Source organism: Hesperophylax consimilis, chromosome 7 (genome assembly GCF_061612785.1).
Source record: "Hesperophylax consimilis isolate HC1 chromosome 7, BYU_Hcon_1.0, whole genome shotgun sequence".
NCBI classification, from domain to species: Eukaryota; Metazoa; Arthropoda; class Insecta; order Trichoptera; family Limnephilidae; genus Hesperophylax; species Hesperophylax consimilis.
In genome coordinates, this window is record NC_142842.1 from 11,874,764 (window position 1) to 11,902,739 (window position 27,976).

The 27,976-nt window shown below is 33.6% G+C and overlaps 3 protein-coding genes across 3 annotated transcripts in view; 2 read left to right on the plus strand and 1 right to left on the minus strand.

Annotated features, from left to right (window-relative positions):
- The first annotated feature begins 780 nt into the window (after positions 1 to 780).
- Positions 781 to 6,488, plus strand: LOC149422303 (mitochondrial cardiolipin hydrolase-like). Its single transcript, XM_089633717.1, has 2 exons — positions 781 to 1,286; positions 3,198 to 6,488. Exons 1-2 carry the CDS (start codon positions 890 to 892, stop codon positions 3,530 to 3,532), a joined length of 732 nt encoding a protein of 243 aa, XP_089489843.1. The 5' UTR covers positions 781 to 889; the 3' UTR covers positions 3,533 to 6,488.
- A 115-nt stretch (positions 6,489 to 6,603) lies between these two features.
- MED10 (mediator complex subunit 10) lies at positions 6,604 to 7,848 on the minus strand. Its single transcript, XM_089633716.1, has 3 exons — positions 7,683 to 7,848; positions 7,507 to 7,590; positions 6,604 to 7,090 (listed from the first exon to the last, which is right to left on the minus strand). The coding sequence occupies exons 1-3, from the start codon at positions 7,844 to 7,846 to the stop codon at positions 6,901 to 6,903; spliced, it is 438 nt and encodes a 145-aa protein (XP_089489842.1). The 5' UTR covers positions 7,847 to 7,848; the 3' UTR covers positions 6,604 to 6,900.
- Positions 7,849 to 8,679: 831 nt separating this feature from the next.
- Positions 8,680 to 27,976, plus strand: part of Prp16 (ATP-dependent RNA helicase l(1)G0007) — a 204,964-nt gene continuing 185,667 nt past the window's right edge. Inside the window, exons 1-9 of the mRNA XM_089633211.1 lie at positions 8,680 to 9,121; positions 9,481 to 9,786; positions 11,050 to 11,286; positions 17,655 to 17,785; positions 21,662 to 21,864; positions 23,474 to 23,572; positions 23,701 to 23,830; positions 25,421 to 25,534; positions 26,315 to 26,443. Of these exons, the coding sequence (XP_089489337.1) occupies positions 8,790 to 9,121; positions 9,481 to 9,786; positions 11,050 to 11,286; positions 17,655 to 17,785; positions 21,662 to 21,864; positions 23,474 to 23,572; positions 23,701 to 23,830; positions 25,421 to 25,534; positions 26,315 to 26,443 (1,681 nt within the window). The 5' untranslated portion in view covers positions 8,680 to 8,789. The remainder of the gene's footprint in view (positions 9,122 to 9,480; positions 9,787 to 11,049; positions 11,287 to 17,654; positions 17,786 to 21,661; positions 21,865 to 23,473; positions 23,573 to 23,700; positions 23,831 to 25,420; positions 25,535 to 26,314; positions 26,444 to 27,976) is intronic.

Below are 27,976 nucleotides of genomic sequence, written 5' to 3' on the forward strand. Positions count from 1 at the left end.
CATCTACTTCAATGAAAGAATGTATTAAGTGGTCGGTTGATATGATATTCAGATTTATGGATTTATGTTAAAGTCATCCCTGTCATCAGAAGCAAGAAGTTTACTGAAATGAGAATGCCCGTGACAATGCAATTAATAATAATATTATTTTTTAAATGTTTACTGTAAATTAGTAGTAATTATTATTAAAAACACCTCTCTGAATGTTAAAAAAAAATGACCTTCAAAACAAATTTTAGGGCATCAACTATTGCAACGAACAGTTATTTTATGAACAATGATATCGTATTTTTTTGAACTCTGTGCATATAAGCCAGACTTGAAAAAGAATCCCCCGTTGCCAGGTTTAGCGTAATTTGTAACTTAGTTTTTGCCGGGACAGCAGTGTGCATAACTGTGTCCTGTTTTTGGATTTTTCTTGAATCTTAGACAATAGTACATCAATTGGTTCTTCCGAAATTTGCAAATGATTGCGATAGCCTTTGTTGTCTTCTAACGCCTCCTCTCTCAATATAGTGTCTTATAATCCATTTTCTGGCTCACATACGACGATTCTTGCGCTTTTTTATATCCTAAAGTTCGTTCCGTATAAGGTCCGAAATTAAAGGGACGCACAACAATATCGATTCGAGTTAAATTGAAACGTCTGAATAAATCTTGTTCAATTTTTGTCGTTCAACTAAAAACGATCTGTCTGAACCAGGCATAAGCTCTGGCTAATATACCATAGATTAGTAAAACCATAGATCGCTTTATTGTGTTCAAATTTTGACGTTTGAGTTTGACATACGACATACCAATGATTGGTTTATTTATGCGACATACCACGACATACCTTTGAAAGCTTTTTGTCCATTTCGGTCACTTTTGGTCTTTGGCGTCGATTGTTATGGATGATTGTCGATATTTCTCTAACATGCTGCCTAAAATTCTCACTATCGTGAGTGCTACTCTACTGGCCAATGAATTATATACAATTTTTAACAAACTAAAGAAAAAGTTTATGGACCGTGAGATAAACGATGTATTATTTTTTTATGAGGACTATTATAACTGCGGCAAGTCACTAGACGAAAGTTGTTCCAACCAAACATGTACCGAACATTCTTTTAATAAATTGATCACTAGATTAAAAGCAGCTCGAGTTTCGATTGATTTGTGCGTTTATATGGTTTCTTGTCGTAAAATATTAGATGTCCTTGTTAACGCGAGTAAACGCGGAGTCTCAGTAAGGTTTATAACGGATATGGAAAGCCTGCCTGCATCTAGAAGGTTGTATTGTGCCGGTGAGTTCAAAATTGATTAAAAATATTGTAAATCTGATGAAACATTAGAGATAGGCAGTGGCGTACATGACCAAAGGTATGCTATATTTAGTTTCTCAAGTTCGGGTATAAATAGTGTCCATTGAATATTTGAAAACTAGCTGACGTGTACCAGGCATTGCTGGGGGTTATCCTTAAGAGATAGACATATACCATCGTAAACTTTTCTGTATGCCTTTTTATGATCTACAATTCCGTAGTGTATTATTTTGATGTATCTCGTAAGGTTTAGCCAGCGTTAATAAGCGCCCAAAAATATTTTTTTTTCGACTAGATTACAAAACATTGACTTTTCTCTACTTTCTATAAATATAAGGTTTATATGGTTCCATGCTAACTCAACACGGTGACTATTCAACACACTTTCAAAAAGTGATATAAGATCATTAAAAACGATGAATTTTTCTTTTTTAAACCTAACTTAACCTAACCTACTTAACCCAGTAAATAAATTTTTTGTTTCATCACTTTCCATGACTTTACATAACTTTTTAAATATATGATGAATTATCATTTTGATGATTTATCCGGTCACCGTTTATATATATGTACAATATAACGGTATAAAAACGGTAGAAATTCTCTAAATGATAGTGAAAACCCTATTAAAATCAGTTGTATAGTTTAGAAGAATGAAGCACACAAACAGACAGACGCGGATGACGACTTTATTTTATACTATTTAAAGATGGCCATTTTATGTTCCTCTTCCTCTGATTGTTGTGGCCAACTGAATAAATGAGTGTGAAAGTTGTGACCTTTTTTTATAAATTAGTCACATTTTATTCAATTTTCTAATACCTTTAAATTCTCTTCATGGTTCATTGTTTTTCTTAGGGTAGGTACAGCTTTTCAGCCTTTATAGGCTGTACACCATTGAGAAGGCAAAAGAGTGTTATGCTGCCTTATAATGATTTAACTAATAACTTTTTACTAATGACAATAAGTAAAACTAATCAGTCAACTATCAAAACTGCACAAAAAAGTCAGTGTATGGTCCTGCCAATGAGAGCTCTAAGAGAACCTCTTTTTGGATATATGCGTCGTTTATAAGAAAAATGGTGAGGTTACAATAGAGTTACAATTGGGCTAAAGAAGGAGGAAGCGCGACACGACTTAATTACCCAAAAAATAGTTGAGATAAATATAAACCAGTTTCAACAGAAATTGGTAAATGAAAACTGCCAATTTCTATTCGCTCTGGATAGGGATCTGGATTTTCAAATTAATCTATGGGTTAACGAGCTAATATATCACACTTCCACAACTACAAAACCATAAGTCACACTTAAAAAAACAGCGCCGTACAAATTATCCAATTATTATTATATTATATCAAAAGTGATGATGAACTTTCTCTTTGGATACACTTTTTGTTAGTGTTGAATTTTTCCGAATTATTGTGGTGCCATTGATGTATTATATCTAAATGAAACATGAAGTTAAAAAATAGGTTCCACTTTTTCCACTACCTCCAACACTCCCAATGCTCTAACTAAAACTACCAATTCCAGTCTACCCGCACCGTTTATCGCATTCTAATAGTGGAACACGTTTTGATGAGATTTTAGTACGCAATAGCGCCTCTAATTGTATAGCTGTACGCATAGTCCTCAGTTATTTACTGTTCAAAACACTAGAATACATTACCTATACGTATTCAAATTGAATACACATAATGTGTCAAAATCTTGATTCACTTTATATTATATCTGAACCATACATCAATGATCTGAACGCATAGTAAAAATGTAAAGCTTTTAACCCAGTTTGACATATTTTGATTAATGATGGTGTATTTGCGGGTGTGTGACATGTGTTCACATTGATTTCTTTAATATATGTAAATTAATATGACCATCCTTTTTCAAGGTATTCCATTGAGGTCCAAGAGATCGGAAAATATAATGCATCACAAATTCTGCATCATCGATGGTGCAATTCGACAGGCAGAACTACTGGAAGAATCTATCAAAGCTGACCGAAAAGTGCTACCAGAACACAAGAATGGATTTGTGATGTACGGGTCTATGAATTGGACGACACAAGCTACTACTGGGAATTATGAAAACCTGATACTGACTAATGATGCAGCGTTAGTTTTGCAATTTGAGAAGATTTTTAACGACATTTGGAAAGATTTTAAATTGGAACCCTCCAAGACTATGGACATACCGGTAGATAACTGGAATGAGAATGGATATTAGTGAGATTCCCAAATTCAACCTTTACTGGTTCTACCGAGTGTAATACACAACAATTTAGTTATACAGATCCAAAAGCGTATTTCACACTCCGAATGCCGTGCATACGTACTTCGAGTGCATATTTATGTATTATGTTATTAAAGGTTAACATCAATGGGAACAATCCTTTGTACTACAGAGACTCGGTTCTTTGTAAATGAGAGTTTAAAGAAGATAAGAATGAAAACTTAGTCCAAATTAATGATCTCTAAAGAAATGAGCAAACTTAATCTTTTGTCCTTAGCGTATTTTTGAAATAATCGTAACATATTTCGCTACGTAAAAATCCCACGTCTGCCATTATCTAATTTCACAATTATTGTTAAATAATGTTTCTTTGCTATTATATGTAAGAAATTTTATATATTTTGAATGTAAAATGTATTTTTTATAAAAGTAACAATTTTTTTTATACAGATTACAGAAAAAAAAACATGTGTACATTGCAGTTGTTTGATTTTTGACAAGTAGTTTAAAATTCGTCAAATAATTTTCAGATACCGTTTTCTCAAAACACGAGAAAAGCGGATACGATTTTTTTTTATTGATACAATAATATTGTGTGTTTTTTGAAACGTTTATGGTAATGTGGGCCGTGGGCCTAACTGTGGGGACCTAAAAAGCGCCCCTGAGGTGATATCTCGCAAAAGCGGCGCTATACAAATCATCCTATAAATAAATAACTGAGTCTTTGCCCATTCTGACGCCCCTATTTTACAATTTAATAAAATTCAATAAACAGATAATATTATGTAAATGATAATACAAATGTTATTTTACAATGCATGGGCGATTTGCTAGTTCAAAATAATTCCATATTGTTATCTAAATTTTCTTTGAAAAGTCATTCCCTTTTCATATCACTCACAGAATTCAATGCCATAATGGCTTTTAAGGCCTTCATGCGGCACTGCTTGGCTGGTTTCGTTTGTCATACTATTTCGTTAATAAGTAGTTGTATGTATGTTAAATATAATACGTCGTAATGTATAGTAAAACCCATCGAATGCACCGAAGTCAAAACAAAAAGTTCATTTAACTCGATCCGTAACTGAGTAGTCTTACCTTTAGGCCAGCGCCACACTTGACGGAAATTCCGTCGCGTAACTTCCGCGGGAGTCAATCCGTTACCATACGTTGCAGCCACACTGAATATTCAGTGGCGGATTATCAGTCGACTGCCAACGCTTATACGGTGTGGTCGTAATGGATCCGATAGAAGTGATAGCTATTTATGAGGCATTAGAAGAAGAAAGAAAAAGAAAGCGTAAATATTGGGTTCATCCCATAAATACTCTTCGACTAGAAATTGGGCAATTTCATACCTTGTACCTTCATACCAATTTCTCGCTGTTTTGTTTCTATTTCACTATCCCAATTGTCGTAAAATAATTTTGCAATCTCTTCCCATGCTCGTTTCTTTGCCGTTCTATCCGGCTTTTCTCTAGAGTCCCAAAGGCAAACTCTATTTTGCACTTCGATAATAAATCTTTCAGTGTCGAACATCCTGTGCGTGCGTCGTCGCCGCGTGTTATCCGCCGAATGTGGCGCGATGCATACAAATACTTGGAATGCGACGTTGCCGATCTTCCGCCGACGAAAGATCGGTGCGCGGAGCAGACTCGAGAGTCGGCGGTCCGCCACGGAGCGACCGATCGTCCGCGACGGAACGACCGATTTTCCACGTAGTGTGCCCGCTATTTGTAATTTATATGCAATTACATGTATTGGCGTTCCGTCGCGAAAGATCCGCGACGGAATTTCCGTCAAGTGTGGCGCTGGCCTTATATTCTCCTCTAATGTCTAAAATATAAGTACTTTAAATCACTCCTTAACTGAGTAGTCTTACCTTTACAATTCTCTCTAACGTATAAGTCAACCCATAATTGAGTAGTCTCACCCTTATAATTTTACTCTAACATCTAAAATAGTACTTTAACTCAATCTGTAACTGAGTAGTCTCACCCTTAGAATTTTATTCTATCATCTAAAATAGTACTTTAACTCAACACGACTTCGAATCTAAATGAACATCCTCTTATTTGAAGGTCAGTGTGCAAAATTTTATCAATCTCAGAATAAAACTAGATTCGTATAAAAATCAAAAAAATGCCGCCCGTCCGCCACTGACACTCTTCTTTATATAAATAGATTAGGTATTTCAATTAATAAACAACATGTTTTATGTATTTTATATTTTAATCATTGAATCCTTATTCAATTATTAAAATTACCATTTTTTCTAAGAGCACGCTACTGGCCATTACCATAGGCCCTGTTCTGCCATCTGTAGTTGAGATTTTAAAACGAGTTTTGCTGTGAACGTAGATGGATATATGGCGCGTAATTTTAATGGGTTTACTTAAAACAGCGTTATATTGATAAAACTTTTACCGCATAAGGGCTCAATTGTAAATGTATTTCTTAAAATATCAGATTGTACCAATTTTTAAAGTATGTAACATTTTCTCATTTTGGCATAAAATACCATATTTGTGCTGAAGCCAACAGTGTCTGTGATATTTTCAGTTGGTACTAAACCTTCTTATTATCTATAGAATTAATGTGTGTATGGCATTTATATCTGCATTATGTTCCCAATTGATGTATTATTCCCATGTATTGATAATTATTACTTTTATCCTCTTTTTCCAACATCATCATGGTTCGCTACTTCAGTAATCTTAGTCCAATCTCTCCTCGCATAGCCTCTTCATTTGTTCCTATAGCTTTGTGTGGGGCAACTATAAGCATGAGGAGATGCCCAAAGGACGCGAGCCACTTTAGAAGAGCAATAAAGGCACAACTGGAGGTGCTTTACAAAGTGATGGGTTATTTATTTTCCTAAGAAAATGGAAGAAACAGAACTGATGAAATTTGGGTTCCATTTTTAAGAATTTGATGCTAAGTAAAACATTTTAAATATAATTTATTAATAAAGATTTTCTTATAAAACTATTTATTTTTATTACGTGAACACATTTCCTAATATTGTAACAATAGCAAAACCACAAAGGTAAGAATTCACAAGTTTTTCAGTAGGAGAAACAATTTATATTAATTATTATTGGTTCACAATTCTCACTGCCAAAACTAAGAAAAATGTATTGAGGAGATAGTTTACTGTGTTATTGTAAGAAATTGCAGAACTAGCCAAGATTTTTCAATCAGACCTTCAAAATTACATGGGAAAGTTGTGACCATTACAGATTAAAACATAGTTGAATGAGAAACTGTGATATAATTACATACATAAATAAGATCTTATTGAATCAACATCACTAGCATTATTATGAATATTAATACTAATAATGTAACTAAAGTGAAATTTACTCATCGCCCCGAAGAGCCCTGTATTTGTTGAGTTCGTTGGGGAAAGTGCGAGATAATTCCACCAATAGATGGGCCTTGAAACGTTTGTAGGAGTCAATCTTTCCCTTGACCTCTTCATTTTTAGTTAGTGCCTTTTCAATGCAGTCCTTTGTATAGAGCTGGGGATTTCTTCCTTGATCAATATAACTGCAAATAGAATTAAACACTATAATCTGTGTCTAAAACCGCCGATAAACTTGTTGAATTCCGCTGCATGCTTAATATGCAAAAAAATTATAAAAACACTTGGTTTATTACTATTATTACTATACATAACTATTTATGTCGTGGGAGATGTTAAAAAAAAAATTCTCAATGTCAGGTTGGAAGGTTAGGAAATACGCAAAAATAACTCCCTAAAACCTACTTCGTGCATGTTTACTTTAGTTGAAATCAAGTATTGTTTTGTTTATAGAAACTTTGTATGTAGCGGAATTCGATAAGTTTACCTACATTTTAACGATAAAGCACCAAAACAAAAAGTTCTAGCAAGAATACAAAATTATGATAAACATGTAGGTACGTCGATAAAATAAACATCGTAATTTTTTTCTCAAACTTACTCAAATACTTCCAGTGGAACGTGGACATCCTGCACCTGGCCCTTCAATTTATCCACCTCTTGCAGTCCAGTAATTAGCGATTGACTGAAAGAAGTGAAACAACAAAATATTTACACGTTCGTGTTAACTGTGTTCTAGGAAACATTGAAACGACTAGCTAATTAAAAAAAACTTACATTTTTTGATTCAATACGCTTTGGCCTTGTGGTTGAAAATCGCTAACAATAATTCTTATTTGCCTGACATTTTCGATAAACATTTCTAGTTGAGTCTCCAGATTTTCGAGCGGGGACGCCATCTTTAAGAAATTGACTGTCATATGCATAAATACACCAATCATATGTCAAAAATTAAATTAGTTTGTTATTATTTTCATCTATGACGTTAGTCTATGGCAACCTCTTATTTTTCTTTTTTAATGGCTTTTCGTCCCACCTTATTCTATTAGATTCCTTAGATACTTTATAGATTCAAAAAAATATTGTGGGTACGCACAAATCCATTCTGAAATTCTACTGATTTTCGTATCTAATATACCGATATTTTTCACCCAAATCTACAGATTTAAGTAGACTGAATGCTGTAGAAATGAGATCCGCGTATGTGTGGTAAAACCATATATGATCGGGTAATAAATGTGGAGATCCGCAAAGAGTGCAAGGCTGATGGAAGCGTAAGGAGTAAGATCAAGAAAGGGACACTTAGATGGTTTGGGCATGTATAGCGAATGAGCGAAGAAAGGAGAGTTAGTAAAATATACGATGCAATTGTGAATGGTAGCAGAAGTCGGGGACGCCCGAGGAAGACATGGCACGATCAAGTGAATCAGATACTTGAGTCGGGCCATGTCAAGAGTCAGAATAATAGATGAATGAAATGTGAATGAGGTAAGGAGTGTGTGCCAAGACCGAGTTGTTTGGCGGTCCGAAACGGCAAGATGGTTAGGTAGTTAGTTTATTTACAGATTTTCTCCTTCGCGGTACGGCATCACTGAAAAGATCGCTCTCAACAGTCAGTCGTCAGTTCAATAATTTAATTTTTTAAATTTTTTATATATCTGTGGTTCACTTTAGGAATATATTAATGTTTTTACATCGCAACACTCCTCCAACGATATTCTGCATTCTAATTTTCTATGGTTATGGCATTACCCAAAACATAACCTAAATAATTTTGAAATTGACGTTTTCGTATGTCATACGAAAAACGAATTGTTTGTTTGATATTATTCCGGCTCAACGGAGCTAATACTCCGTGCAAGATTTTAAACAAATCACTGTAAAATGGCTGATGACGATGACGATGGTGTCCACAGACTAGAGGGAACGTCCGAGGTTCAAGGGGGATTGATTATAAAAAAGAAATTAACAACGACACCGAGTGTATCAACTCCAAGAGCCTCTCTTCTTGGATTGGATAAACTAGCAGCATCTAAGAGGGAAGAAAAAAATCGATTAATGTCATTCAACCAAGACGATGGAGATGACATCAAGAGAGGCGACGATTCAGGCTCGAAGGGATCTAGAAATTACAGAGTTGGGAATGAAGAGACACCAACTTATACCGGAGGTTTATCAGAAGAGGCTAGAGAACGAATGGTGCAACGTCTGCAAAAGTATGATTTTTTGGAATATGTTTTCATGTTGTAGAGCCAGGGAATTATGTTGCGACCCAATTAAGTGAAGCTGTGAAAGTAGTTTAGAAAGAAGCTGTAAGAAGGGTTTGAATGAAAAAGCAAAATGATTTCAAATTAGTATCTTAATTATATTCACAGCTGACAGTAACGTTGATCATCAGTTACAAATTATTCATTGCTATATAATATGTTATCTTAGGTTAATAGTTTTCTCACTTTGCGCAAATTACGCCACATTACTCTCTCTAATCTCTTAATTATAAGTTGTGTAGGTATGCATTTTTATCTGTGCAATTTTCATCAGGTAATAATTTAAACTATTCTTTTCAATATTTCAGAAAGCAGCTTGATAACTTAGAGAAGGGCTTTTACATAACTTCTAAGCAGGACAATCAGAAGAGCGGTGAGTCTCGTAGGGATCATGACGACGACCGATATGACAGGGAAAGGGACCGGTACAAGGACAAGAGATACTCACACAGAGAAAGCGAGAGGAGACACCGGGATGATAGAAGTGAGAGGGGCGATAAGAGTGAGAGAGGAGATAGAAGTGATAGGAAGAGAGAACACAGCGATCGCTCTTCGGCCAGCAGCAGTCGGAGCGGTTACTATCCACGGTTCAAAGATGAACCCAGAACCCCCAGGTAAGTAATGAGACCTCAAACTAGGTTAAAGATTTGCTAATGTCTTGAAAATTGTTTTTCCTGAGCCTGAATGACCGCAAGAAATACATTTATACCTGGTTATTATCATGTTTACAGTGATTGGGAATGTGTACATTTGTAAAAATAACTGAAAATAGTCAAAACAAAAATAAAGTTCATGTTTATGGACAAATAGTAAACAATATACACTGCCAAATAAAACTGAATAGTTTTCTCCACTCTCTTATCTTATCTCTTATCCAGAGTATGGCAGCCTCCCTAAAACTGATATTTTTGTTTTATGCAGGCATTTTTCATTCACATCAATTTTACTGTTACCACCTTTTAAAGCTACTCAAATGTGATGCCCGATGGAACCTCTCTGTTTCAAAGTTGTAGATTTAAAAAAAAAGTGATTTTCCATTATTTTGTGACGACACAAACTTTCCTGCGGTTCCATGATAACTCCTTAAAATGACAATTCAACACACCTTTAACCCTTAAATGCATACTGTTGCAAAACTGCAACATACCGTTCAAACCACCTTTAACTCTTTGGTGTATACTTAATGCATGCCGTTTTAGAATTATCAAGTTCACGGTAATATATTTTATCGAGTGGCATCACCTTTTTTTTCTTTCGCGAATGTCAAATGTCACTTTTTCTTTAACAAAGTGAAGATTCTCGAAAATTGGTTGCAGGTTAGAATTACAGTTTTGTTTTGCTGTTATTATTTTGATTTTCTTAGGTAAGTAGATACAATAATACAATACTTATATGTAATAACTCGTATTTTTCCAGTACACTTATTAGTTTTGAGAAATTTTTTTAGGCTTTTTATTTTTTTTTCATACGTAAATTATTCATATTAATTTTTATTAAATAAATGGTGTTGTAAACCTGCAACAATTTTTTTTTAATCAAATATCATTAAAAAATTACAAAAAAATAAAATTCTTTATATTTCCTTGCATATGCATGTAAATATCTACAAAATATATATTTTTCCAGAAAAATAAATAAATCATGCATTTAAGGGTTAAAAGGTGATATAAAGTCATTAAAAGTGATGAAACAAAAACTAGGTTAAATAGTTACATATGTAACCTATTTAACCTAGTTTTTGTTTCATCACTTTTCATAACTTTATAACACTTTTTATAGATGTGTCGAATTGTTATTTTGATGAGTTATCCTGTCACCCATTTCTGCAAAGAACTCTTCCACCTTTGTCTAAATAATTATTAATGTATTGCTTCCAGTCTAAAAGTCGTGGATCCGACGGAGAAGACAGCTTGGGACGAGGATGATGACAACTTCAAGGCCCCAATGAAGAGATCCAGCTGGGACTACCCGACCCCTAACGTCCATACCAGGGACGGCTCCTCGGAGCGATCCTTCAAGTCTCGGGGAGACTGGAGGGGGGGCAACAAAAAGCCTCTGAGGGACAGCAAGGGGAAGCTGTATGAAGACACTCCGAGGGCGACGCCAGCTTTCAAGTAAGAAATATATCTGTTCATCATTTTCAAACATTTTTCCTAGTTCTCAACCTTATTTAGACGGCTGGAGCAAATTGGCGGCCATCCTCGTGAGTGGAAGTCAAATTTTAATTCATTTTTTTGTCTATTATTTCTGTGAACAGTAGACCTCACATTAAAAAAAGTATGTTTCTAATTTTCTCTCATTTAATAAATCAAAACTAAAATTTCCTCTGAAATCATAAGATTTAGATGAAGGTTCTTAAATGCCTTCCTACTTAATTATAAACCATATATTTTATGTTAATTTTTTTAAATTTCAAATAAGGAATTATACAGTTTGTCCAAATAAACATTGTCTCAATAATAATAATAATAATAAATAATAATAATATCTCAAATTTACATACTTGCTATATAGACTACCAAAAGGCTTTCGATAGTGTCCCGCACTCGTGGCTGATCAAAGTATTAAAAATATATAAAATTAACCCCATTATTATTAGCTTTTTGGAAAATATTATGTCCTTTTGGAATACCAATTTACTTATCAATTTAAAAGGTAAGAAAATAGTAATACCGGGCATTTCAATTAAAAGAGGGATTTTTCAAGGAGACTCATTGAGTCCTCTTTGGTTTTGCTTAGCATTGAATCCTCTATCTAAAATGTTAATTAAAAGCAAGTTTGGAATAAAAGTTAAGGGTAATACAAGGGAGAGTAGTACAATTTCGCATTTATTATTTATGGATGATATAAAATTATTTTCAAATTCTGAACAAAATTTAGAGAAAATGATCGAGGTAGTTAAAAACTTTTCAGATGATATCAAAATGACATTTGGTTTAGATAAATGTAGAACGATCCATATAGAGAAAGGCAAAATTGTAGATGGGGACGAGAGTATATTTAGAAATTTCCAAATTACTAGTATGAAAAGGGATGAGGTTTATAAGTATTTAGGATACCCACAATCAAATAGATTAGACCATAGTAGTATTAAAAATGATATTAGGATTAAATTTCAAACTATGATAAGGAAAATTTTAAAATGCAATCTATCTGCTAAAAATTTAGTAAAAGCAATAAATACTTGGGCAATACCTCTATTAACGTACTCATTTGGCATAATTAAATGGTCTAATACAGATTTAGATAACTTAGAAAGATTAATTAGAACTACGCTAACAAAGTTTAATTGCCATCATCCAAATTCAGCTATAGAACGAGTTAATTTACCTAGAAATTTAGGAGGTAGAGGTATAGTCAAAATAACTTCTTTGAAACATAATCAGGTAGAAATGCTAAGAACTTTTTTCCATAGGAAAGCTCATAGCTCAGAAATGCACGAAATAATTTGCAAGGCAGATAGAAATATTACACCTTTAAATTTATACGATGAGAATGCCAACATTTTTATAAATCCCAATCAGGAATTATTAGATTCCTGGTCAAATAAAATTTTACACGCAAAACACTTCAATTATCTCAACCAAACGTATGTTGACAAAATTAAGTCAAACAAATGGTTGAGTATTGGAGAGTTGAGCGCAGAAATAGAAGGATTTATGCTTGCAATTCAGGATAGAGTCATTAATACTAAAAATTATAGAAAGCATATAATCAAAGATACAAATCAAATTGATGATTTGTGTAGAAAATGTTTGGCTTTTCCGGAAACTATAGAACATATTATATCGGGATGTTCTATATTAGCACCGTCCGAGTATACATTTAGGCACAATCAAGTTTTAAAAATAATTCACCAAAATTTGGTAATTAAACATAACTTGATTGACTGCCGTAATGTAGTACCATATTATGAATACGAACCAAATTCATTTTTAGAAAACGAATTTTATAAAATATATTATGATAAAACTATACTAACAGACCGAGCGATTAGTCATAATAGACCCGATATAGTTTTACATGACAAAATTAAAAAAATAACTTATATCATTGATGTTGCTATTCCAAATTCCTGTAATATTCAAAAATCTGTTAGTGAAAAAATAAGAAAATACACAGATTTAGGAAATGAAATAAAAAGAATTTGGCATTCTCAGACTATAAAAATATTACCATTCGTTATTTCGGCTACTGGCATTATACCTAGCTCTCTAATTAAAAATTTAGGCGTATTAGATCTATCAAAAAATTTATATATAAAGATGCAAAAGTCGGTCATTTTGAATACATGTAGGATAACAAAAGATTTTTTAAATATTTATGTTGAGGGATCAGTAGGATTTATAGGCCCTGTTAGAAGTTCTACCGAGCCGAACCCTCTGATATGAAAATATCTGGAGACGGTGAATTTTTTTTCCCATTTGATATCTGGTGATTTGACGTGTTGTTGTTCTTGTATTGTTTTGTATTTATTTTACTTATATAATGCACTTACATAGTGTTGATTGACTAGCTGATCATTTGTGGAAAAGTGAGTGGAAGGGTTAAGTTTTTCTTTTGGGGAAGACTTAACCCGGACAACTAAATCGGAAGTTTAAAAAAAATAAGAATTTATTCCAGAATGTATGCAGGGGTAGTGCAATGCAATACATTCCATATTTGAAATAATATACATAATAAGTAATAAAAATAATATTAAGGTTGGTAATAACATAGGTGATTCCGATAGGCACAAAAAAGCGGAATTTAAGTGAAAAAAGATATTATATAAACACAAAAATGATCGTGAACAGCCGTTTATGGGGGATATTTGCACATCTCCCGTCTCCAGAGGGCCATCAGAGGGGACTCCATCCAGGCAACCATGGCAGCGATGATTTTGTTATTAGATTGGCGTAGTCTGCGCCATAAGCTTCCCATGTGATGGCGGAGAAGCGCTCTGAAAGAGTGTACTCGTCCCTCCAGGAACATTTCCGTGGCGCTGCAGTATCTCGGTAGGCAGAATAGTTGGCGATATGCATTATTGTAAGCAACTTTTATCTTATGCCATTGGGATGAAGTGTAATCCACCCACAGCTCTGACGTATACAGCGAAGTGCAAAAGGCATTGAAAAGTATCTTTTTCACATTTGTACTGCAGAGATAAAAACGCCTTGACAGCATACCTGCTCTAACGGATATCGCTCTTCTTTGCCTTTCCATATCCTCGATGTCTTTCAGGTCGTCTGTGATAATATGTCCCAGGTATTTGACGCTACGACTAACATCCATTTTCCTTCCATCTAGCCATACTGAAGGTGTTAGCATGTTTTCGTTTTTGCATTTGAAAACCATAACTATTGATTTGGATGTATTATACAGGGTGTATCGGCACTAACCCGACAAACTTTAACCAGCTATTCCTTAGCACATTTGGAGTAAAAAATGTTATGGGCACTTTGCTGTCCGGTAGCATTTTTTTTTCAATTAAAAACAAATTTTTTTAAAATTTCCGCACTACATCACTGTCATTGGCATTGTGTTTCGTGTTAAACAGCTGTTATAAGCAAGTGTGTCAAAAAGCGTCTTCGCTCTTTCGCACACACTAAATAATAATAGTTAAAAATGAAACGAATGGTGCCGTGCTATTTCGTTGTGACTGTAAACGTGCGCCAATATAGGTACACACGTGCATTATTCAACGGAATTCGAATAAAATATTTGCCAGATGGGTTTTCAAACTTTATCAAAGGATAAAACAGTGGTGACATGTGGTGAAAATATGAATAATAAATTTTTTATTAAAAAAAAACGTTACCGGACAGCAAAGTGCACATAAGATTTTTTACTCCAAATATGCTAAGGAATAGCTGGTTAAAGTTTGTCGGGTACGTGCCGATACACCCTGTATACAAGGTTATGATTTTTTGCAAAATCAATGACAATTCTTTTTTCAAACTTTCTCCAGGCAGGTAGGTGCCATAATATATATTTTTTTTATTTATAATGTATTACAAAAAACATGGTAAGTAACACATTATTCCCAATGAGTTGAGATAAAACTCATTACGGGAAGTACAGACACATAAAATACATTTTACGAGGATATTACACTTTTAAAAAAATACAACATATTGAAAAGGAAAAGAAAAATAAATAAAAAAGGAAAAATACATTGTTAAGAATAGAGATTTTAGAAATACTGAGAGACATCTATACACATGAAACATAGTAAACCAACATATGAAAGCGAGCGAAAATTCACTGGTTTAAAAACATTTTCAGGAAATAATCTTCAAGCGTTTTAACTAATATTTTTTTGTTGGTTACTTGAAAAAATGCTAATAAGAAAGTCCAAATAAACAAGACGATTTCATATTTGAAAAAAGAATCTTTACTGAAACATTAAAACGGCCACAATGTTGAAAGGAAACGGAACATACAAACAAATTTACAGACAGATGAATGTCGGGAGCCCATCACTCAATCGAGCTGCCTCCAGGCATCCTAGTCCTGTACTACTACAATGTCGTCTGTCTGTTGCACAGTCAGTTGCCAGTCACTCCTCACACAGCTTCTGGGGCTACTTTACCCAATGTGCCAAATGTGTTTATTATTAAAATAGTTTTAAACAGCTCAGTTAATGTCACTGACACTTGGAATGACAGCGAATCCTTAGCGGATTTGCTAGGAACTCACCACACTTACATCGATTTTAGGCATTTTGAAGCAACCCCTCCAGCGTTTTAGGGTCATATATGACCGGATGTCCATGTTTTATAAAAGTATTTTAATCTTTTTTTTATCATGCGGAAATATGTAAGTTTTTTGAAAGAGAAATAATAATTCTTTCCAGTATGCCTCATTTATACTGGATCCCATTAATAAAATCCTAACAATAGCCAAAATGAATAATTGAATCCTATAATTTCTATACCCGCTATATCCGATTTTTTGACAAAATGATCTGAGTATGACATCTTGTTCACATTTTTGCGAGCAACAAGAGGAGCCTAAAATTGAGTTTCAAAACCCTCCTTATCATGACCAAAAACCATGTTAAAACTGCGAGTGAGAAACCAAATCCGCTATATCATACAGAAAGTCACTATCAAAACCCGCTATATCGGATTCAACGAATCACAAGCAGTTATTTTGCCAAAATACAATATGGCCGCCGCTCTGACGCCTCGCTCCTGTGTCAAAATGATCTACGCGTGAGTTTCTAAACCCGCCATGTCGCCTCAGTTGACTTTCAAAATCACGAAGTGAGTATCAAAATCCGCTATATCCATTTTATTTATCGAAATTACTTAATTATTGCTAGACATATATAGAAAAATAAATGCTTTTCGAAATTTTATTACTCCAATTCATTATATAAAAATTTTTAATGCATTTACTTATGTACGCTAGAGATGTGACAGTTTTTTGCGGTTTTCTCCAAATCAATGAAAGTTGATATAGCGGGTATAGAAATTACACGACTCAATTCATATTTCGCGTCACTATCCTAACAATTGGTTTAACTTTAAAAATTATTTCCTCTTTTTTATTATATGAACGAGATAAAAGTGAAGTTACAGTTTTCTTACAAATTCCTGAAACAAAACGAATGTGTTTTCGAAATCGAGTTCTATCAATTTTTCTACGATTGGAGTAAAAAGTAAAAAACGTGGTTAGTGTTTTTGACAACATTACAATTTATTAAAATTTTATTATTAAGAAATAGTAATGTTTATTATGCGTATACCGGAAAGATAATTTTATCTTTTATTTTTTTTTTTGTTTATTTTTTTTAAATTTATTTTTTATTTTTTAGTGATGTAAACAAAGTTATTTGAGTTTTAATAAAAAATAAAGAATGCCATCACAAAGTGAAAAGCAGTTAGAAGAAATTTTCTTCGAAAAATTATAATTTTATGTAGTTTGTATATGTTTTTATAGAAAATTAATAAAATAAGATGTATATATATAGCGCATTTGAAATACACAAAACATTGCAAACTGAACAAAAGTGTTCAGTTTGAAATGTTGTAAATTTTTTTATTCGCTTTACAAGGAAATTATGTAATATTCTAACCTGTTGTTATGTAACTTGCAAACATTGTTTTTTTTCTGTGAAAAAGTATCTGACAAATTTTGTGTTTCCTGTAAATAAGTCATATTTACAGGGAAGTCTTATAAATATGACTTATTTTTATTGTGAAGAACGCTTGTTAAGGTGGAAAATATAATAAAACTTAAGAATATTTTCACATATCTTCATTATATGTATATATATATTTTTAGACCATTAGAGAAAAAACAACATTTCTCAGAATAAAAGTACCTAGCTATCCTGGGGAAACTACATTGGATAGATATAAGGTTCAATGGAAGTAATAAATGCAAATCTCTGATTTTTCATTAAATATGCTGTTAAAATTCATTACTTTGGCTCATTTTGTGTATATTATTATTTGATAACACTGTTTATTATGTTTCTTTATGTTGATAGATACAACAGTTGGCAGGGGAGCAAGCGTAAGAATGAGAGTGTTCGTTTAGAAGACGCAAGCGAGTCAGAAAGGTTAACCTGGGAGGAAGAGGAACAAAGGCTAGACAGAGAGTGGTACAATATGGGAGAAGGTAAAATTACTTTTATTTGTTTTTCCAATTAATAATCAAACTGAAATTTTACAACATGATTGAAGTAGCGATGAGTCATTCATGAACGAGTCGCACAATTAAGTTAACTCTTTTTGATGACCAGTATTTGTAAAACTCCCGGTAAACCGTACAACGGCTCAATTGAATGGTTAATCTTTTTTTTCAGTATATATTTTAGAATTTATTGTTATTACATACTCAGAGATGTGAACGGCGTCTGACAGTCCGACATCTGGACTTGGACATATGTTCCTTTACCTACTAACTACCAAGCATCTTATTTTTCTTGTGGTAAGAGGCGGCGTACCGGTACCAAGAGTTGTACGGAGCCGTATCGAAGGAGCCGTAGCAGAGGAGCCATATTTGGCGAGTCGTATCGGACGAGTACAGTATGCTCATTGCTCACACGCTCTGAGCTCACGGCTCCCGTTCGATTGAATCGACTCTTTGAGTCGTATGAAAATATTGAGCTGTTACCGTGACTCCCGTTATTAATAAAATGAGTCATGACCCATTGCTAGATTGAAGGCCCATCACTTCAATAAAACACTTTGTGGTTGCTTATCTCAGCTCTCGGTGAGTTCAGCTTACCACATTATCATAGCACAAAATGTATGAGATGCACCTATTGACTGTACTATCACACTATTCTTTTAACAATTTTATTCAATCAACGGTATTTAAAATTTATTTACATATTTATTTATTTATTTATTTATTTATTTAGACGCCGTAAAAGGCTTTTACAATATACAGTGGTGCCTCACACAACGAACGCCTCGCACAGCGAATGCTGCACACAACGAACTTCCTTTTCGTTCATTTCACGATTCATACAACGAACTTCGCTTCACACAACGAACTTCGCTTCACACAACGAAGTCGCCCGATCTTCTACGATCACTGCCGATTAATTGCATCCTCCCGCGCAGGCAGTCGTTAGACTCGTTAGTCACTGCGTAGTACGCTTAACTTACGCACGTATCGCAGCAATCGTTCTTCATTACGAATTAAATCGCACACGTATCACGGCAGTCGTCCTTTTAAGATAAACTCAACATTTTTTTTTATATGATATATGATATGAGCAACAATCAAACAATCAACCAATTCCAACTGCTGACATCAAGAACATCCTGGTCAAATGGAAAGCAGTTCAGGAGTTTACCAATGCCCACTATCCGGATTCCGCTGAAGCAAACAGGATCAACGACCTGTACTCCGATACTCTTGTCCATTATTTCCGGCAGATGTTGAAGAAAAGAGAGAAACAAACGACTTTGGACAGGTTTTTCACTGCACCATCGGCGGAAAATGGATGAAGATGTGCAAGATTCGATTATTTCTTAAAATTAAAAAATGTGTGTTTTTTTCATTATGTTTTTAGATGAATCTAAATAAAAATAATAACAAAAAATTTATCTTTTTATTATGTCATCTTACCATATTTTATGCTACAGAACGAATTATTTTTTTTAACATGTATTGTTATGGGAAAACGCGTTTCACATAACGAACTTTTCGCATAACGAACTTGCTCCTGGAACGAATTAAGTTCGTTGTGTGAGGCACCACTGTACATGATTTATGTTTACAGTGGTTCACAGGAGCGAAACAGTATTATGTTAAACAGAATAATTACTGAGAAATTATGTTGAAAATTAAACAAAAATAAAATCTGGTATACATATTTGTATATACAGGGTGTCCGGAAACTCGTAGTACAAGCGGGAAACTGGTGAATCTACATCACATTTGGAGTCGATTTTGTAGTATATTTTTTTTTTATTTGAGCTTTCGTTATCGAGTAAATCGAGTTTGAAGTTGATTTTTTTTTTTTTTTTTTTAATCAAATTCTTATAAATTATTACTGAAGATCAAAGTACCCAACTAATTAAAACTATTTGAAAGTAAAACAAATGAAGAAACTCGGATTTGAAGCATTATTTTGAAATCACCCTTCATTTAACCCGGTGTAATCATAAAATATTTCTGCTCTGCAGGGTTAAAACATCTGTTATTCAACCCTAAACACCAGAAAAAACTTTAAATCTAAAATAGCCGAAAAATATTTTTTTTTGGTTTTTTTTTTTTTTTTTTGAAAATGCTCAAATCAAAAAACTTTATGTTTTTTTGGGTTCCCCATGTGGTGTAGATTCTCCAGTTTCCCGCTTGTACTACGAGTTTCCGGACACCGTGTATATTTGCCCGCTATTTCGGTAGATGTTACTTTTGAAGCTGTCATTTTTTGACATTTGACAAGTAGAAACTACGTCATTAATAAAAATGGAACGATACACGCTTCAACAACACATTAAAATTATTAAAATTTACTTGAGTGAATCAAATGCAAATCATCTTGAGTGATGAGGTCCATTTCCACCTCGGTGGCTTTGTCAACAAGCAAAATTGTCGTATCTGGGGCTCGGAGAACCCAAGAGTTATTGTTGAAAAGCCTCTCTATCCTCAACGTGTGACTGTTTGGTGCGGTTTATGATCCAGCGGAGTCATTGGACCTTACTTTTTCGAAAATGAGGTTGGAGCAACAGTTACTGTGAATGGATTGCGCTATCGAGAGAAGATTAATGATTTTTTATGGCCAGAATTGGATGGTATTTATCTGGACAGCGTTTACTTTCAACAAGACGGCGCTACGTGCCACACAAGCAACGAAACCATTGAATATCAAAATAACACCTCTTATTGGAAAACCCTGTATAAACGGTATTTTTTATCTTCCATATATTAAAATGAATTTGTTCGGATGAATTGATGTTGTGGGTTTAATTACTTTGTTAGCTAAGTCCTCCATCATTGCACATGTAAGGCCGGCCCTATGCGGGCGCATATGGATCAGTGCGCTCCAGGCGCCGAATTTCCAAGGCGCTGATAATTCCTACCACCTAACACATCGCTCTTGAAATTATTTTTCATAAAAATGGCTCTACACAAAAATACAAATCATCCAAGTATTTTTAATTATAGTCATCACTACTTAGGTACCCAACATCTATAGGTATATTAATTTCAAAAAGCCCCTTAAAAATTTAATAAGTTTAGTGCTGAGCCATTGAGCGCGCAAATATATAACTTGCACTAATCTAGTTATGTACTCCCAGCATCGATTCATGAGGTTCCATACGTTTGCTAGTATCTATGTACCTAACAACCTATCTATCTTTTGTTTGAACGAACAATTTGCATGTATGAGAAAACAAGACAGACGCATAAAATAATATTGTAAATTGAGAAGACTATATGCACCAGAATACACGCGAACATGAACACTATATAGATAGTATGGTGGTACATAGTAGGAGTTTGTCAAATATTGTCGGGTTTTTCATAACCCGGGATTTTAAGGATGGGTTGTTTCACAGAATTTGAACTATTCATCAAATTTCAAAGTTCACATTCAAGATCTGTGAAAGTCCTTTTCAAGTTGTGTTACCGTCCAGAAATGTGGAACAAGTATTTTAAGGTTAAATGCGACGCATGTTATAATCGACGCGTTAGGTGGCGTTAATTTAATTATTTTATTAAAATACACTTTTTGCAAGCTGCATGTATGAACACATAGATTATAACGAATGTCGCATTTAACCTTAATTCTGAAATTTGATAAATTGTTCTAATTCTGTGAAACAATCCGTCCTTTCTTTTTTCATAAAATATATTTTTTTATAAATAATTTTCTGCTTGGTTTATAAATTTTCAAGTTAATGGGAATTTAAAACCCTGATGACTGTTATATCTGTGGAATACCAGTACTGTAAATGACATTATTGTGTCATAAATTTAAAAACAAAAACGAAAAAATAATGCATTTTGAAAATTTTTATTTTTATTTTTTAGGATATGATGAGGACTCAAATCCCTTCGCCAGTTCCAGCGCTGAGTACACTAAGAAGAAAGAGGAACAGATGGAGCAACGCAGGAAGAAGAAGCTCTCAGCTAAAAGACAACAGATCAACAAAGACAACGAGCTCTGGGAAAGGAATCGAATGTTAACCAGTGGTGTTGTCCATGCTATCAACGTCAACCAGGAATTTGATGAGGTAAATACATCTGACAGTATTAACACACTTCAGCCGGGAAAATTAGTTCTACTCGTTCGGTCGATTGATGCTTAACGCCGGGAAGGGTAGTTCTACCTTTTGCACTGGCCTCATTTCAATGACAGAAAAGACGGAATTATTCCATTTTTTTATATGAATATTATATACCAATCTCTCCGTAAAGGTCCCAACTATATGTACATAATTATCGAATCGTAATGCAAGTCTTCTTTTTATATTTATTTTCGTGCCTTTCGTATATATTTAATGAATTAATTTCGGTATTTCAACAAAAGGATAGTATTATTTGAACGGTGTCCGGATGTAGATCAGGTATAGTTTTATAAATGTATATATTTTGTTTATTATTATTATTTTTTTAATATTTAAAATCGACAGTTTACATTTAATCAGTTTGTACATAAGTATTATATAGTAAAATAAAACCAGTTATGGATTTCCTCTTAATAATAATAAGATAAGAACCAGGAAAATAACAAGAATTATTGACTGATCCACTTATCCTGGTTATAAACTCTTTCATTATTTCCTTATTGTACCCGAAGATCTCCATACACTGTTTATTTTATGTTAAATGGAAGGTAGATAAAGTTGGGGATCCCCGAGGAAGACAACATGATCAAATTAATTAAATTTGTAGTTGAGACTGGTCATATTGAGAATCAGAATAACAGAAGTAGGAATGCAACAATAACTCCGCAAGGAGATCTTGAGGAAAATAATTTGCCTCGGTGCTTATACCATCTTTTGGGATGCTGTGTGGATGGTCTGTTTGGGGAGAAGAAGGAGTGAACATGGGTCTTGAAGAGACCCATGTTGTAGGAGGGAGGAAACACAGAAAATTGAAATTTGTTCGTTAAGATAGGGGAATCTATCAAACGAACCGACCGTTTCTGCACAGAATCAAGGGTTTTTTTAAGTACCTTGGGGCGCACTTGCGATTTGTACAGAGTCAGCAGTTGTGTACTATTAAAGTATCTGCGGGCCCTGTACAGTATGCCCAGCTTTTGAGAGGCTATTTGACTCTGGCATCGATGGAGCCCCCATGCCTGAGTTGGTCATTGATTTGATTCGTCACACATATTGGGAAAATTGCTTCTGTTGAAGGAGACTAGATTCTCATTTTAATCCCTTTTAGACGTAATCAGACATGATTGTAATTATCAATGCGAATGAAGCGAAGAGTGTGTGCTAAGACAGAGTTGTTTGGCCATTCATCCTCTCTGCCTACCCTCGCTAAGAAACGCCATGATGATTAGTTAATTCAATCAATACTTTAAATAAGAAATTGAGGAGCTGGATGCAATAACAACGTGCACAAGCTGTTTTAGCTCCCATCGCCTTTTTGGTATCTCCAACTCCTTCTTTATCTACTGTGTAAATATAACTTCTGTAGGTTTTTCACAGATGGAGCTACATGCAAAAGTTTGAACACTAGATACAAGTGAATACTACGCATTTCAATAAACTTAACGCTTTTTACTCATGACTACAATTTTCATCATAAGTTGTTATTGCGTCCGGTTCCTCAATAAAATAACCCTATTATTGATTAGTATGTTTTTTAAAATATTTGTTTATCTTGTAGGAAACGGCTGATCGTGTACATCTCTTGGTTCATAATCTGGTGCCACCATTTTTGGATGGAAGGCTTGTGTTCACGAAGCAGCCAGAACCTGTGATACCGGTAATTATTATACATCCTCTGCATTCTTTCATATTTGAGTTTTTCTAATCATTGTAGATTTTAACATTATTTCAAACTCTTTGCTCTCCTTTGTGTTAATTACCGCAATAACCGCTGTACACTTTTAGGTCAGAGATCCAACTTCTGACATGGCTTTGAATGCACGAAAGGGATCCGCTCTTGTCAGAGTCTTCAGAGAGCAAAAAGAACGAAAAAAGGCACAGAAAAAACATTGGCAACTAGGAGGATCAAAGCTGGGTAAGTTCTCCCAACAAGAAATGCTTTTTTTTATATTTTTAAATCAAAAATGTAAAGGGTTTATTATAATGTTTGGTGTTTTGTTCTAAAAATAGTACAGCAAATATAGACTCTGATATTTAGTATAATAACTGTTATGCCGATTATAAATGGAAGAGACTCTTATAAATGCTTACAAGCATTTTACAAGCATTTCCCAACCACTTTCAATCAGAGACAAACATTCATTATTAAATAATTATAAGCAATAATTAGTCGCCTGAAATATCAATACATTGATATTTACATATCAATACTGCATGTTTATATATCAATACTGTATTGATATTTCAGGTGACTAATTATTGCTTACAATTATTTTTTATCCTTTATGCTATGCATAAAACCTTGTCTTATAACCATTAGTTTATCATTAAAAAAATAATTCACTATTATTCTATAATCTCCGTCCTACGTTCATTACTTAAATGAAATAAGAAAGCTGCTTTAGTTTCGGCTGTATTTGTAGTCATACATTTTTAGAATTAAAGTTTTCACAATTTCATTGTTCTATGTGTACTACATATATCCTTTTACGTTATTATTGTTACTTAACCAATTGTGTAATGAAGATTTTCGGTTTATTTTCGATTCAGCCATTCCATTTAATTAATATCATATCTTCAAATATTAATACTGAAACATACAAACTGCTTACTTCAGTTTAAAGCCAAAGAGATTTCACCATTTATCCCATAATTTTAGGGTTTATAAAAATTAAAAAATTAATTACATATCACTGGTCTAATTTTGGGTAGTCATCGTTGGTTATAATTTTTATTTATTTTATATTATCGAGTGGTATCGAGCTTCTGTACTGCCGCCATAAGCAAAAAGGCAAAACATTTTTCGAATGTATAAATAAATAAATAAATATGGCAATACGAGGAATTGTTCTCTACGAAATTCTGAACCCCTTGTAATAAAGCAAATTGAGTGTAAAGTTTATTTCAGTGTTAAAAACATGGAAGAAGCAAGGAAGCTTGTTTTAAGCCTTTCTTGTGACAAATCGCAAAGTAATTTTTTGTTGTATTTAGGTTTTTATTTTATTTAGTATCAATGTTTTAAAAATATTTTTTTGCACACCTCTTTTCATATATGACGGAAGACTATAATGGTTTATAAAATATAAATCGAATACAAGACATAAAATTTAAAAAAATATACTAATATACTGTGTTCTTGCTTATGAACAGTTAAAAATAGGTTTTAGTTTTATCTTAATTTTATGTATAAGAAAAAAAAAATTATATAAATTTATGGCATTAGCCTAGTGTGGTGGTAGTAAAAAAAAAATGTACTGCATCACCGTGTAAATATTTATTAAATAAAAAAAAATCAAAAGAAAAAAAACAAAGCGTTTTATAATTAGCAAATATAAACCGAAAAATTCATCTGAATAAATCTCCTTTTTGCTATATTATGTTGATAAATATAAAAGGTCTAGAATATGACTTTTGCATATAGATGGCTTATGGCTTATGACCGCAGTGTATAAAGTGAGGTAATTATCTTTTCCCCAATAACTAATAACCTCTGCACTTATTTCAGGAAACATAATGGGCATCGCAAGAGCACCTGACGAGGCTGACGAAAAGCTGGATACAAATACTGACACAGCCGATTACAAAAGCGATCACAAGTTCGCTGAGCACATGATGGTTGGTGAGTACTGCTAACTGCCCAAATATGTAATACATAAATATTGTTGAATACTTACAGAGAAAATCTCTTGTAATTTTTCCAAGAGACTGGAAAAAAAACTTCTTAAGCATGAAAACTTCTTATGAGATAACTTTATAAATGGTTTTCACTGTAGGCATGTACATTACTTTGGTACATTATGATAATATCATGGAGTAATATATGTATATATTAATATTTATATTTTGAATTATTGAAGAATAAGATAATTCTAATAAATCTAAATAAAGCATGAAACAGAACAAGACACAGAAAAATAAAAAGGTAACGGTCCGAACTGGGAATCGAACTTGAAAAATCGAAGTATTACCGATACAACGCCTCTAATTAATTATTAACGTAATTATTTTTACATCATTTTTGTCGATCTCATATTTCAAATTCACATTTATTAATATTATCTTCAACTAATATTTCCTATATATTTGTCTTGTTCTGTTTCATGTTTCGTTTAGATTTATTGGTATTATCTTCTTCTTCAATGATATATTACATTGGTGGGTATAACTTTAAAAAATATATAAAAAATGAAGTTATACAATTAAAATAGAATTTTTTAATTGCCGGCATTTGTCAATCTTTAAATCTTTGTCAGTTTCAATTAGGCAGGTCGCACACGAGAGACTTGGGTTTGCGGCCACATCGCGGCACATATAGAGGACATATCCAACTGTCGTCACAACTAAAGTTTCTCGTGTGCAGGTCTTATTGAACTTGTTTAATTTTTTGCCTTATTTATAGAACAAGAGGCCAAAAGTGATTTTGCAAGGAAGAAGACAATAGAAGAACAACGCAGATATCTACCAGTATTCGCTTCAAGGGAACAACTATTAAATGTCATCAGAGAGAATAGTGTTGTCATTATTGTCGGTACGTGAAACTAATATTTTTCTACATATGTAAAGAATAGCGTTTCTTACCGAACAGCGTGGCTATGTTTTTTACACAAATCTACAGTTTTATTCAGAGATTGATAAAATTTAGTATACTTATCCTTCAAAACAAGAAGAAGGTCTCCGTCTACATGCAATTTTTAAAAACCACCCCATCTCCTTTTACCACCCTTAAAGCAGAATTTTGATACTTCTTGATCATATTTTGCACAATTGACAATCAATATAAGAGAAAAATTACTATTTTTTTCCACCAGTAAAGAACCAACTTTATTTTTGTAGGAAAGGCTTTGCTAGTGCTAAATTTCTCACTAGATGGCGTCGAGACGTATTATTTCTTCATTTGTTGGTGAAATATTTATGACTTGTTAAATATTATTATTTTTTTAATGATAAACTAATGTTTATAAGACAAGGTTTTATGCATAGCATAAAGGATTATGTTTTTGTGACTGGTCAGTGGCTGAGTTGGCATCGCATTTGGGTCCCACCCAGGCGTCCTGTGTTCAATTCCTCGGCTGGCTAAGTCCTCCATCACAACACAAGCAACATTTTCCTCTTACTGTGGTGGTAGTAGGAGATTTTCAAATATTGTCGGGTTATTCGAAATCCGGGAATGTTTGTCTTTCTTTTGATAAAAACAAAAGATTTCTGAACATAGTTTTGATGTCATGATTCATGCAATATCATTAATTTTTCTACATATATTAATTGTAGTCCAGCCCTGATAAATGTGAGGCCATATACAGAATTAGTTGTACATTAATCTTTATAATTTTTCAATCCATAGCAACAATTTTTCAATCCATAGCAACAATTTTTCAATATCGCACACATTTTATTTTAATTTTAATTAAATGTGAATAAGTCTTTATGTCTTGTCTGGTCGATGTCAATTCTTAGCTTGGCAGATTGCCTGTTCCAAGGAACCAAATGCTTGTGAAAATGCCAGATAAATTATGGTGCAAAAAATTATATAACTATCAAGCCACTTAGCCATTTAGTTATAATCATTAATTGCATTTTAACTTTGTAATTTGATGAGTCTAGGATGAACGAAGTATGTATGGAAGAGAGAGTACGAAAACAGTGTGCAATATAGTTGTGAATGAACAATACTTGGAGCAGATGGATGAGTTTGTGTATTTAGGAAGTATGTTTAGGAGAGATGGGAAGGCTGACAGAGATAATGGAAGAAGGGTAAATGCAGGTTACTCCATTAATGGAGGACTGAACGCAGTTGGCGCCAACAAAAAATTGTCCAAAGAAGTGAATAATTGTAGTGTGCTGGTACTTACCCTGATGTATGGAAGTGAGGCACGGAACTGGCAGAGAAAGGATGAAAGTAGACTGAATGCTGTTGAAATGAGATCCCTGAGGCGTATGTGTGATAAAACCATGTATGATCGTGTGAGAAATGTGGAGATCAGCAAAAAGTGCAAGGCTGATGTAAGCGTAATGAGTAAGATTAAGAAAGGGATGCTTAGATGGTTTGGGCATGTAGAGCGAA

What these genes read in the sequence shown, in the direction of transcription:
- LOC149422303 (XM_089633717.1), top strand. Translation starts at nt 890, where the DNA reads ATGGATGATTGTCGATATTTCTCTAACATGCTGCCTAAAATTCTCACT. An exon ending in TAGAAGGTTGTATTGTGCCG is followed by an intron (nt 1,287 to 3,197) that starts GTGAGTTCAAAA and finishes TCCTTTTTCAAG; the next exon opens with GTATTCCATTGAGGTCCAAG.
- MED10 (XM_089633716.1), bottom strand. Translation starts at nt 7,846, where the DNA reads ATGATTGGTGTATTTATGCATATGACAGTCAATTTCTTAAAGATGGCG. An exon ending in AGCGTATTGAATCAAAAAAT is followed by an intron (nt 7,591 to 7,682) that starts GTAAGTTTTTTT and finishes CACTTCTTTCAG; the next exon opens with TCAATCGCTAATTACTGGAC. An exon ending in GTTCCACTGGAAGTATTTGA is followed by an intron (nt 7,091 to 7,506) that starts GTAAGTTTGAGA and finishes TTCTATTTGCAG; the next exon opens with TTATATTGATCAAGGAAGAA.